Raw genomic sequence first — 12915 nt, 5'->3', positions numbered from 1 at the left:
AAAAGATGAGTTTGGGATAATTCAGCTTGGGTTAAATCTCCTGCTTGGAGAAGGGTCAGAGCCCAAGGCTTCATCTACTCTTGGAATCCTCCAAGGCTGGAGCCAGCACAACTTCTGCTGCTCCCGAGGCTGCAGAACCTTTCCAGGCATGGATTTTCCATGGCATTTCACCCCAGGTGCAAACTGAAACCAGGGGCTTACCCCTCTGTGAGGGCAAATTGGGGTGGCTCCACCGTGGTTTTGGGGTGATGGGTCCCCAACGGGTTTGTTGGCAGCACACGTTGGGTAACAGATGATTCTGGGAATGTCTGCCGTGGCTTGTCCCACGGAATCTGGACCTGGGATCCATCTGCTCCTGGAGCTCCGTCTCTTCAGGGATGGTGGGAGAGGCAGGGAGGTCCCGGTGGCTGCAGGACACAGAAGTTGCGGAAAACAGCCCAAAAAGCTCCTCTGCAGCTGAGGATGTACCAAAGGCTGTCCCAGCGTGTCTGCCTCGCTTTGGGATGTCCTGCTGCTCCAGGAAAGGTCCATTCCTGGAGGGGGATGGCTCAGAATCACTCCTGGCAGCGTGTCCAGCCACTCCCAAAAAACAGCTGGCGAGAGGCGAGGAGATCTCTGGGATGCTGAAGCACTCCTGGCTGTCCTGGGGGCCCTGCTTGGTCCATGACCTCTTTGCTGGAGCAGCTGGAAGGTTGGGGTCTCTCCTGCACCCCCAAAATCCCCGGATTAGTGAGCTGGGCTGGTCAGAAGGAGGATCAGGACGGCTTCTCCAGAGGAACCGGGTGGCATCTCCGTGCTCCGTGGTGGTGCTTCCATCCTGACAAGCCTTCAACCAGAGAGGAAGAGGAGGAGGAGGAGGGAGACAAGGAGGAAGTTGCCTGGCAGAATCCATCACCACAACGACAAACACTTCCAAAAGCTGGGAAACCCCCCCAAAAATCAACCCCCCACTGTGTGCCCGGAGCGGTGGCAGCCCTTTGGAGTGCCCGGGATTCAGGCAGGATCTCGGAGTGGCGTGAGAAAGACAGCGGAGAAGCTGGGGGGAAGCCCTGAGCGTTCCCAGGAATGGTGTGACCCATCCATAGGGTCAGGATTTCTCCAGGTACAGCCCTGGAGCCTCCAGGTTCAGGGAGGACACAGCACGGGTTCGGTGCTGGGGTGACCCAGTGCAAGGAGTTCTTCCAAAGCCAAAGTATCCCGATTCCTCGGCATCCCAATCCACCTGCTGGGTCAGCCCTGGACCCTGCCTGGCTCGGGGGGGACCCAGCCTTTGGTGACCCCATCATGGGTCACTTCTGGAGCAGAGACCACTCCAGGGCTTTTTGGGACATTATTTCCTGTGGTTTAAAGCAGAAATCATAGAATTAACCCCTTTTTGGGGACTTGGAACGCATTCCCAGCCGGCAGGGATGGGGCAGGGCAGGATCAGACCCTGGCAGCTCTGGGGGGTGTTTGCTCCTGGTTTTATTCCCGTGAGGAGCAGAATGGGATCCAAAGCAGGATTTACCCTGCTTTCATCTTCCCAGCCGGGAAGTTTTCCGTGGTTTATCCCATCGAGATGGTCATCTCAGGGATTAGGATTTGAGCTTGGAAATTGTGACACAGTGACCTTCTCCTGCCGGAATTACCTTCCAGGCTCCTTTGATGTTGGCTCAGGTCCTGCTGCAGGGCTGAGGTCGGACTTTGGGGTCTCCAAGCTGGAGAGGGGAAGCTGAGGGGTGGTCCTGGAGATAAGAAGGTGGCTTTCGAGCTGGTGCCAACCTCCGGTGGCCTCAGCAGCTCTGAGTTCTTCACACCCATGACCTGCCTGCCTCCACGGCAGTTGGATCAATCCTTGGACTGGAGATGGGAGCCACTGGAGGGTCCCACCACCCAGAGCCTCTCTGAGCTCTGGCTTTGGGCAGTGGCTCCCGGGACTCCTTCCAGGAAGGACATGGCTCCAAAGCAAGGGACAAAAGGGTGGAATTGGGCCTGAATGGGCAGCAGTTCCAACCCCCTCACTTGGTGTCTCCCTGATACCAAGAGGTTCCCAAATTCCTGTTGAGGGCCAACACTCAAACCCACCACGGGCTTTAGCTGGAAAAAAAGTGTCCGAATCCCACCAGTGACTTCATAGATGACATCAACGCTCTCCAAATGGTGTAGAAGAGTAGATGGGGGGGAAAAAATCAAATTATAATCCAGTAGAAGTCTTAATTTTTTGGCCTGGGCAAACCCTACGTGCCAGGTTGGAATACGGAAGATTTCATACGGGGATATGGAAGTGGGAGAGGTTGGATCGCACAGGAGGGGTTCACACAACTGCAGTTGAGGTTTCCTGGTGAAGAACGGGGCACAGGTTGGAGCTTTTCCAGCTCTGCAGGTTGGTGTTGAACCCCTTTTCCCTCTTTTCCAGCCTCCCATTACTACAAGTACAAGCAGCAGTTCATTTTCCCAGGTAAGGCTCTCGGGAGGTTTTTCCTGGATGTGGGATGCTGGGATTTCTCCTGGTGGGGGTGGGTGCATGGCCAGCTTTCCAACCCCCTGGATTTGTGCAGGGGTGGGATTTCTCCTCAAACCCAGGCTATTGGTGCAGGACCATGAAGATTCTGCATGGCTGGGTGGCCCTAAGTGACACCCAGCCCTACTCAGGGTGTCACTGAATTCCACCTGGGGGTGAGGGGTGGGATTTAATTCCCTTGGGTGCCCCCAGAGCTCTCTGATTCCTCTCTCTCGTCCCCAGATGTGGTGCCCGAGACACCGACCCGTGCCCCGCAGGTCGTCCTGCACCCCGTCACCTCCAACCCGATGTGAGTGACTCCCCCTTCCCATCCACTTCCCTCCAGGCACCCATGGGTGCTCCCCTGGTGCTGGGAGCTCAGGTGGTCCTGGTGAGACCCCAGAGCTCTGGAAGGTTGAGAGGGAGGGTGGGGGCCTCGTTTATAACCCACAGCTCTTTGCCACTGGAAAAAAAAAATGGATTTCAATCCAAAAAGCCCAAGCCCTGGGGATTAATTAAATTATAATTAAATTATAAGCAGGATACCTTTGCCACCTCCAATATTTTCAAGCCCAATAAACTTTAGGCTGAAAGTCGGGAAAAGCAGCATCTAATCAGCGCTAGAACCATCCCTGCCTGGCAGGCTGGGCCCGAATCCATCATTCCCTGACATCCTGGTGCCTGCACCGCTCCAGCAGTGACATTCCACTGCTGGGCCTCTTCCTGAGCCTTTTCCTAAAGGCCGTTTTTGGAGGATTTTGGAAGCCAGGGGTTTAAGGGATGATGAGGTCTGGCCTCAGTTTATGGGCAGCTCATCCACACTCTCCAAGCTCCGCTGGGGTTCTGGTGGATGGAGAGCGATGGGTGGAGCCACTGTCCCCTGGGAATTCATGGAAAAGTGGTGAAGTTGAAGCTTCAGTCGAGGCTCCCCTGCCTCAAGGAAGGTGTCAGGTATAGGATTTTTGGGGAACAGCTTTCAATGTCCGAAATCTGTGATTCCCTCTGGCTCCCCCCACTGAAAACATCCTGGACTTGGCTGGGTTAAACATCTCCGGATCCTTGGAAGACAGGAATTTGTGCCTGAGATAGCGACGAGGAGCCAGCTGGTCCTGCAAACCACCCATCCATGGAGGCGCTCTGCGGCCACCTGGGCTTCCAACACTGCTCAAAATACCAGGATTGACTCCTTTTGTATGGGATCCTGGGATTTATAATCTTTAGTGGCTGTGGAATGGGATAGGACTCGCAGGACCGCCATGTCCGAGTGGTTTGGGGAGTGGAATTCCCTTGGGAAGGGATGCTGTGGTTTATGTTATTGACAATCATAATTTAGAATATATTTCTATGATGTTTGAAACCCGAGCTGATCCCTCAGTCAGAACTTCCCTAATTCCCTGTTAATTATCAGGAGCAGCGAGACCCCGGTCATGGACCCAGGGGTGGGAGGTGCTGAGTAAACAGGGAAGGTAAAGACCTGGAAAACCAGCCAGATTTGGGTTCTTTACTTTGGGAGAGGATCCTGGAACCCGGCACTTCTCCAAAATGATTGAAAAACTCCTTTTCCTTCCTTCTGCACTTTTGCTTTGGCTGGTGTTGTAGGGAAAAAAGTCTTGGAAATCTCTAAAAACACCTCGAGGATGTACCCCAGTGTCTGTGGGGGGGTTAAATCTGTCCCTTACCCCGGGTTAGTGACGCCTTCTCCTCCCTGATCCCTTTATTCCTGGGGTGGGAAGTGGGGCTGCTGCCCGAATCCCGGTGTTTTTCCGTGGTGTTAATTCTGGAATTCTTTTAACAGCCTGGAAGGAAACCCATTGCTTCAAATTGAAGTGGAGCCCACCTCGGAGGTGAGACGGCTCCTGTGCTTAATGGGCCTTGGTTTTAAGGGTACCTTGGGGCACATTTCCTAGGAAATGGAGATGTTTCCCATCTGTGCAGTGGAACTGCTGATAATTAAATCAAAGGCCAGGCATCCGTGTCCCCACCCTGTGGAGAGGGACCCTCCTGGGCTTCCAGTTTAGAATTCAATGAGGTTTTTTAGGATGCGTTAAAAATGTGGCGGAAGGGAGGGGAGGGGGAAGATGAGAACGGGGCTTTTAAAGGGTGAGGTAAAATCCTGTAGGAAGTATAAATGGACCATCAGGGGGTCTGGGAATGCTGACCAGGGGGTGCCAGGGTGGGAATAATGGGAATGAACAGAGCACAGCTCAGCCAGGGGAGGATGAAACTGCTTTAAGGCAAATTAACTAAATCTCTGCTGGGTCACAGTTTTAAATTTAACCCCGGGGTAAATAATTGGCTCTGCAGGGCAGTGCTGGAGTCCCCATCCCTGGAGGGGTTTGAAGCCCTGTGGATGTGGCACTTGGGGACATGGGTCTGTGGTGGCCTTGGCAGTGCTGGGGAGGGGTTGGAGCCCATCTCAGAGGGCTTTTCCAACCTAAAGGATTCCATGATTCTATGAAAACCTGGGATTCCGCTGCCTTTGCGTAGAACGGGGCCGCTCCGTTGGCTTTGGGAGGCGCCTTCCTGGTTCCTCTGGGGCTGAGCGAGCAGCAGTTGGATCAGTGGGGTTTTCCCCCCCAGTTTTCTCCCTGTTTTATTGTTCCCGATGCCCTTTGCCCACCACAGAACGAGGAAGGCGCCGAGGAGGTGCAGGAGTCCGAGGACGACTTCGAGGAGATGAACCTCTCGCTGCTCTCTGCGCGCAACTTCCCGCGCAAGGCCAGCCAGACCAGCATCTTCCTGCAGGAGTGGGACATCCCCTTCGAGCAGCTGGAGATCGGGGAGCTCATCGGGAAGGGCCGCTTCGGGCAGGTGTTCCACGGGCGCTGGCACGGGGAGGTGGCCATTCGCCTCATCGACATCGAGCGCGACAACGAGGACCAGCTCAAGGCCTTCAAGAGGGAGGTCATGGCCTACCGGCAGACCCGGCACGAGAACGTGGTGCTCTTCATGGGGGCCTGCATGAGCCCTCCCCACCTTGCCATCATCACCAGGTTGGGGTCGTTTTTTTCTGTCCAAAGATTCGTTTCTTCCTTCTAAAAATTTGGTTTTTCCGTTGTTTTTCCTCCGGTCCGACGGCGCCGTTGGGTTGAGTTTCCTGCCCTAAGGAAGGGATCTTCTCCATGTAGTGTGGAGAACAGGGCAAATCCAGAAGTGTGTCCAGGCAGGTCATTCTTATCTAGAAGTGGAGCTCCGGGCAGGAATGGTTTGTTTTATCCAGGGACAGGAAGCGCCATGGAATCATGGAATGGGTTGGGTTGGGTTGGGTGGGAAGGGACTTTAAAGCCCATCCAGTGCCACCCCTGCCATGGGCAGGGACACCTCCCACTGTCCCAGGCTGCTCCAAGCCCCAGTGTCCAGCCTGGCCTTGGGCACTGCCAGGGATCCAGGGGCAGCCCCAGCTGCTCTGGGAATTCCATCCCAGCCCCTCCCCACCCTCCCAGGGAACAATTCCTTCCCAAGATCCCATCCAGCCCTGCCCTCTGGCAGTGGGAAGCCATTCCCTGGGTCCTGTCCCTCCATCCCTTGTCCCAAGTCCCTCTCCAGCTCTACTGAAGCCCCTTTAGGAACTGGAAGACTGGGAGGCTCCCAGCAGCTTTCTGGGGAGCAAACTGGGATTTGAGGGCTCCCAAACCATCCAAGACCTCCACAGCTTCCTGGGTATCGAGGCATTCCCAAAAACCTGCCCTCACCCACATTCCCAGTGGGAATGCAGCACTGAGTCTCCTGGTGTAATCCCTGTGTGGGTGGGCAAAAAAATCCCAGCTGGCCTGGAGGCAAAGAGGCTGCAACTGCTCCCAGAGCAGCTGTTCTCATGGGAATTACATTTATTCCTGGGAATTCTGTGATTTTCTTCACCTTCAGACCGTGTGTTCAGCTGGATATTATCCCTCTTTTCATCCCACCCTGGGTTATTTTCTTCCGGAGAAGTTTCCCCAAGGTGAGGCTGAATTTTCCTCCTGGCAGCATTTCAAAAGCAATGGAATGGCACCGCTTCCAACAGCCATCAGTGATGAAATATTGCATCATCTTCTCCTAATGTCCCTAATTTTTCCCTTGAAAGTGGCACCTCCCAGTCCCTGATCCCAGATGGGGTGGCTCTGCAGGTGCTCTGCTCCTTCTTTGTCCAAAACAAAAGGATTTCACCCCGAATTTGTGGCACCTCATCCCTTGCTCCCCTCTCCGGTGGGGTCATGGACTGTGTTTGCCTTGGGAGTTCCATCCTCTGGAGTCAGGGTGACCCCACAGCGGGGCCGGCTCTCCCCAGCTGGCGACTGGAAGAGCGATGCCTTTTATTCGGGACCAAAAATGAGCCATCTGGGGAAAATTCCGCAGCATTTCCATCTATTGGGTAGCTCCAGGCCAAAAGCTTTTGGAAAAGTGTGCAAACACATGTATTGATAGATGAGTCAGAGCCCCCATGCGCGTGTTACGCCGTGTTCCCAAAGGAAAAGGCGGCGTCTCCATCCCGCTCCGACGTCCCTTTGCAGCCCCCGTTTGCCCAGCTTTTCAGTGCTGTTCAATAGCAAAACCTGGGGAATGTATTCCTCGATATTTTTGGGTTTTAGTTTTCCTTTGAGCCGTGGAATGTTTTCTCTTCCATTTTCGATTCTAATGGGCCTTTCTGTACAAGCAGAGAGGTGCCATTTTTGACAGCTGGACAAAACCAGTCCGTGTGCTGCTGCATCCTGGTGAATTAAAATGAGGATTGTGGAGCTCGGCTCATCCTGTTCCTCTTCCAGCTGCACTTGGTCCTGTTTTTTAAGGTCAAAATGTAAATTTATTCAATTGCCCAAAAATATAACCCAAGCTCACAACATTTCCAGGCATCGTTGGGTTGTTCCTACAACCTGCTTTTATCTGCATCCCTCGAAAGTTGAGTTGATATCAGCTTTAAACCAAAGGAGAGAAGAGTTGGATGGGATATGGGGAAGGGATTGTTCCCTGGGAGGGTGGGCAGGCCCTGGCACAGGGTGCCCAGAGCAGCTGTGGCTGCCCCTGGATCCCTGGCAGTGTCCAAGGCCAGGCTGGACATTGGGGCTTGGAGCAGCCTGGGACAGTGGGAGGTGTCTGTGCCCACGGCAGGGGTGGCACTGGATGGGATTTAAGGTCCCTTCCCACCCAACCCATTCTGTGATTCCTGAGTTGTCTCTTAATGCGCCGGAAAAGCAGAAATCCCCCAAAGGGGGCTCAAGTTCTGCCTGGGGATTTCTGGGAATAACTTTAAACCAGGCTTTGCTTGGAGTGAGGGAAAATCACTCCCAGCTGCCTGAGGTGGGGATTATGGATACCAAGCCAGGATATCAGGATTTCCTCACCTTCCCTGTGCCCATTCCCAGGGCAGGACTTGCTGTGTGTGGAAAAGGCCACTTTTTCTTCTGGGAGCCCACAAGTGGCCACTCGAGGCCATTTTTTCCACAAAATCCCAGCAATTCCTTGTAGTTGCTGCAGAAATCTCCGTTTCCCTGCACGTCTGGAAGCAGCTGCGTGTCCCTGGGAAGGGGCTTCACCACGTCGTGCCACCGGCGCTGCCGGAAGGGGGTTATTTATAGCCGGGTTTATTTTTACTTTTCCCCATGCCGATGTTTTCCTTCCTGATTGCCTGCAATATTCAGGGATCGTCTCATTAGCAGAACGAAATTTCCCCATCCAAACAGCCCACTGGGGAAAGAATGGAAGGGGAAACTGAGGCGGCAGCTGGCCGAGGGTGGGATGGTTTAGGTTAAAAATCTGATTTTCCCTACATTTATGGATAAATGGGACCAGCACAGTTTAACATTTTCATCAGTGATAAAAACACTGGGATTGAGAGTGGAAAAGCCTCCAGGGAGAGCTCAGAGCCCCTTCCTAAAGTGCCTAAAGGGGCTTCAGGAGAGCTGGAGAGGGACTTGGGACAAGGCATGGAGGGACAGGACCCAGGGATTGGCTTCCCAGTGCCAGAGGGCAGGGCTGGATGGGATATGGGGAAGGAATTGTTGCCTGGGAGGGTGGGCAGGCCCTGGCACAGGGTGCCCAGAGCAGCTGTGGCTGCCCCTGGATCCCTGGCAGTGTCCAAGGCCAGGCTGGACACTGGGGCTTGGAGCAGCCTGGGACAGTGGGAGGTGTCCCTGCCATGGCAGGGGTGGCACTGGATGGGCTTTAAAGTCCCTTCCCATTCCATGATTCCCGAGTTGTCTCTTAAAGCGACGGAAAAGCAGAAATCCAGCATTTTTCAGCAGTGGGGGAGGTGACTCCAAGGAACGCTTCCATCAGAGCCGCTAATGGGTTTTCTCTTGGGTAATGAGCGCTGGGGACAATTAACATCCATCTTAATTAGTCTGGAGCAGGAGCGGGTGCGAGCCTTGGTGCTCTGAGCACTGCTTAATGGATGGTGGGAAACGGCGGCGAAGTCCTCGGCTCGGCGGGAATGAAAGGGCTGGAAAAGCTCCCAGTTTGTTGGAATAACGAGTTGGTTTTGCTGGTGGGGAGTGGGACAAAGCCAGGCCTGGGTAAATCCAGCTCCTTGGGGCTCCTGGTGCTGGCCCCCAGAGCAGGAACAGAGGAAAAGCCTCAGCCACCCAGGGGGGTCTTCCAAGGGTAAAGTCCTTCCCTAATCTGGCTAAAATGGCTCCAGCACCCACGAAAGCAGAAACTCCCACATTTGAGGATTCTGGGTGCTCCTCCTGGGGAAAAAAAAGGGAGATTTGGATGCTTATTGATGCTTCCCAAGGCTCTAGGTGCTCATTGAGTCTGTAATGGAGCAGGGGATCAACGCGCTGCATGCAGCAACAGGGGGCTCCTGTTGGTTGGGAATATTGTTTGGGAGAAGGTTTGAGCTGGGCTTTGCCTGGGCTTTGAGCTCCTGCTGGCTTGTGAGGGGGATTTGGTGCAGCTCTTCCAAGATTCTTTGGGTTTTTGCTTAAAAGCTCCAACGTGGCTCTCGGAGCCTGTGCCAAGAGTCTGGGATTTGCTCCTTGGGATGCTCCAGGCTGGGTTTTGACCCCTCTCTTGTCACGCCAGGGTGGCTTCAGCTTTCCAGGGTGCCGCCGGTGACGCCACCAGGGCTGTGTGGCCATGATTTATGTCCCTGGCTGGGAAGACACAGGAGAACATTGAGGAACATTAGGAATTAAGCCTGACCTTGGCAGAACTGCGTCAAGAGAATTAATTTGTCGAAGGTGCCTTTGGAGCAGAGGAACTTGGAACGTTTCTGCTGGAGAGGGAGCATCTCCCAAACCCTTCCCTGGAGCTGCTGGTGGTGGGGGAATGGAGATAAACCCAGGCCCTGTCCTAACGTGAGATATTGAAGATGAAATAAGAGTTTGCTCCTTTTTCTCTGTGGAAAACAGGTTTTAATTTCACATTCCCTGGCACTAATTAATAGGGAAGGTGTGAGAGCGAGGGATGGAAGGATAGCCAAGGCACTTCAGCTGTTTATTCCTGGATAACTTTAGTGCATGGACTAAATATTGGGGTTTGTTTTGATTCTATAATAGATTTCTGTGCTGGATTTTGCCAATATTTAATGTTCGGCTCTGCTGCTGGGAGGAACAAGCCCTTCACAAGGGATGCTCTCCCATCCCTGGACCCTGCTCCTGGTGGGCATGGAAGAGCTCTGGACAAAGCTCGGCTTTAAACTCTCGGCTCTTCCGAGCCTCTCCCAGTGCCAGATCTCCTGACATTTACAGGCACAGCCCAGCTGGGAAGGATTTGGGGCTTATAAATCTCAATGCTCGGGGAGCTGGGGATATTTAACCTGATTTGAAGGATGGGAGGAAAGGGGAAGGGTGGAAAGCAAGGCATCCCTGTGGATGCTCTGTGGTGCCTGCAGCCAGCTCCCTGATCCCTCCAGGGGATCCAAATTGTCCTTAGAGCTTTAATGAACCACAAATTGAAGGAACAACAAGGTCAGGTGGGATGGAGCCCTGAATATCCTGAGTGGCATCACTGCCCATGGCAAGGGTTGGAATGAGAGGATCTTTGAAGTCTCTTCCAACCCAAGCCATTCCAGGATTCTGGATTTGAAATTGGATTTTTCTTCTCAATGGACTTTAAATGCATCCTCCCAGCGTTCCTTCCTGCGCTGGGAATTGAAGGAGAAGCTCTAAATCCTGCTCAGTGGGTGGGAAACTGAGGCACGGAGTTGCCACCTTGTTTTCCTCCATGCCAGGCTTGGGAGCCATGCACTGATGGGACACAGGGAACGGCTTCCCATGGGGAAGAGGGCACGGTTAGATGGGATCTTGGGAAGAGATTCTTCCCTGTGAGGCCTTGGGACAGGCTACCCCATCCCTGGGAGTGTTCCAGGCCAGCTTGGGCGGGGCTTGGAGCAGCCTGGGATGGTGGAAGGTGTCCCTGCCCACGGCAGGGGGTGGAATGAACTGAGCTTTGAGGTCCCGTCCCATCCGAACCATTCCACGAGTCTCTGATCCTGGAGTGTTTCTGAGGTGCCTTTCAGGTCCTGCCCTTCTCTCCGCACTCCTGGGTCCGTTTTGGGAAGGGAAGCCATGGATTCCTGCCTCCCGTAACCCTGTCCATGTTCAAACACCTGCTTTAGGAGCCAGGCCCTTCTCCTCTGCCCCCGTTGTTTTCCCTTTTCCTGCTTTTCTGCTGCATTCCCTTCCCTGGCAGTTAAATAATGGAGCTTGTAGATAATATAATAAATGGAGATCGACTTCATGCCAGGCGTGGGATCAGAATGGATTGACCTGTGGGAATACACTCCCCCCCGATCGATACGAGGCCATCAGGCTGGATAAATCTTGATAACGACTGACAACGGCAAAGTCAATACGTGGATTAATATACACATTAAAGCTGGATCTATCTTCCAGTGGCAGACAGCAGCTTGGGGAGGGGCCTGGAATATCCCAAGCCAAGAGGATGGCTGGGAATGGGGAAAAGCAGCAGCTTGATCCTCTGTGTTTGATGTCGAAACATTGGGGCTGGCTGAGCTTTTCTTACCCGCTGGAGCATCAAATCCCTGCCGGTGGCTGCTCCTTAACGTGGAGGATGCTCCAGGGGGGAAGTTTTCCCTTTGTGTTTTAAGAGTGTTTCCAAATGCCATGGAAATATCGCTGGTTTGGCCCCGAATTCTCCGGGAAAGTGCTTAACACAGCAGGATTCGCTTTGCTAGAGAGGAAGGGATTTAAGGAAATGCCTTTGATTAAGTGGCCTGCTGAGAGATGGTCCCAAAAATTCCTTCCGATCGTGTCAGCTCTTCCCGTCCCTGATGAGTGACATCCCAGCATCGTTCCTGATTTTTTCTGAGCACTCTCAATGCTTGGGGTCATCTTTGGGACAGAGCAGGACTGCCTGTGTGGGATCCGTGTGCTGGCACCCTGCCTAGACAAAGAAACAGCTCCTTCCCATGACAGCAGCATTAATTGTTTATTAATAATAATAATTATTATTACTATTCCAAAGTGGAGCCGGGTTCCAGGGAAGCAGCCGGCTCGATCCAAGGTTTCATTCCTGTCTCCGAAAGGATTTTTTTTTTTTTTTAAATTTCTTTTCCTCCCTGAAGTTCAAAACAGCAGGAGGAGCAGAGAATATATCAGAAACGAGGAGGTCGAGGCGCCTCCACTCATCCCTGTGCGCCCAACCCTCCCTCTCGGAGCCGATTCCGAGCGTGTCCTTTCCAAAGGCGGCAAGTGGCACCTGGAGCATGGAGTTTTTTCGGATGACTTGTTCATAAGCCTGGCTTTAGCTAAGCCCCGGGGGCTGCTTTGCATTCACCTGGCTCCGAGCTCTTCTCCCCGCAGCTGGAGAAGAGCTCGTCTCCTCTATTTCCTCCAAATAAAAATGCATGGAGTTGGATTTTTCCAAATAACTTGTTTTTTTCCAAGGCGACGATGGAGTTGGAGCTACTTTTCGGGGAGGCTGATCCCCCTCCTTCTCCTCCTTTTCCTCCTCCTCCTGCAGCCCTTGTGGTTTGGCTGTAGTTATCTCGCGTGCCAGCTGCTGGCAGGAAAATTTTGCTGCCTAAGTAATATCCAGCAAAAGCCAGTGCTTCCATCGGCAGGAGATAGCGGGATGAGGGGAGCGTTGGCTCTCCAGGGCTTTTCTGCTTCCTCCCGCTGGTTTGACTCTGCAGAGGCTCCTCCATGAGGAGCAGGAGGGTCTCTCCCATCTCCAGGCTGGGGATGTGGGCTGTGCTGGAAATGGCAGGAATTGAATTCCTTGGCTTCCCATTGGGGTTGCTTTGGGTTCTGTTGGAATGGGGTTGGATGGGATGAGTATTTCCAGCCGGGAGGGGCTGGGATCTGCTGGGTGCTGCTGCTCAGGTCATGGCCCTGAGTTGCCACCAAGCTGCCACTCCCTGGCTGCTGCTTCCATAGAACCACGGAATTGTTTAGACTGGAAAGGATCCTTAAGATGGTAAATTCCAACCATTCCCCCAGCACGGCTGAGGCCACCACTGCTCCGTGTTCCCAAGTGCCACATCCACACGGCTG

General features: G+C 53.5%; 1 protein-coding gene across 1 annotated transcript in view; it reads left to right on the top strand.

The window, feature by feature from the left end:
• Positions 1-12915, top strand: part of KSR2 (kinase suppressor of ras 2) — a 74662-nt gene that overhangs the window by 45297 nt on the left and 16450 nt on the right. The window contains 4 exon segments of the mRNA XM_048322960.1: positions 2396-2437; positions 2723-2789; positions 4275-4323; positions 5105-5472. Of these exon segments, the coding sequence (XP_048178917.1) occupies positions 2396-2437; positions 2723-2789; positions 4275-4323; positions 5105-5472 (526 nt within the window).

This window comes from Corvus hawaiiensis, chromosome 18, assembly GCF_020740725.1.
Source record: "Corvus hawaiiensis isolate bCorHaw1 chromosome 18, bCorHaw1.pri.cur, whole genome shotgun sequence".
Lineage (NCBI taxonomy): Eukaryota > Metazoa > Chordata > Aves > Passeriformes > Corvidae > Corvus > Corvus hawaiiensis.
Note: the sequence above shows the minus strand (reverse complement) of the source record. Positions and strands in the feature narration are given on the sequence as shown.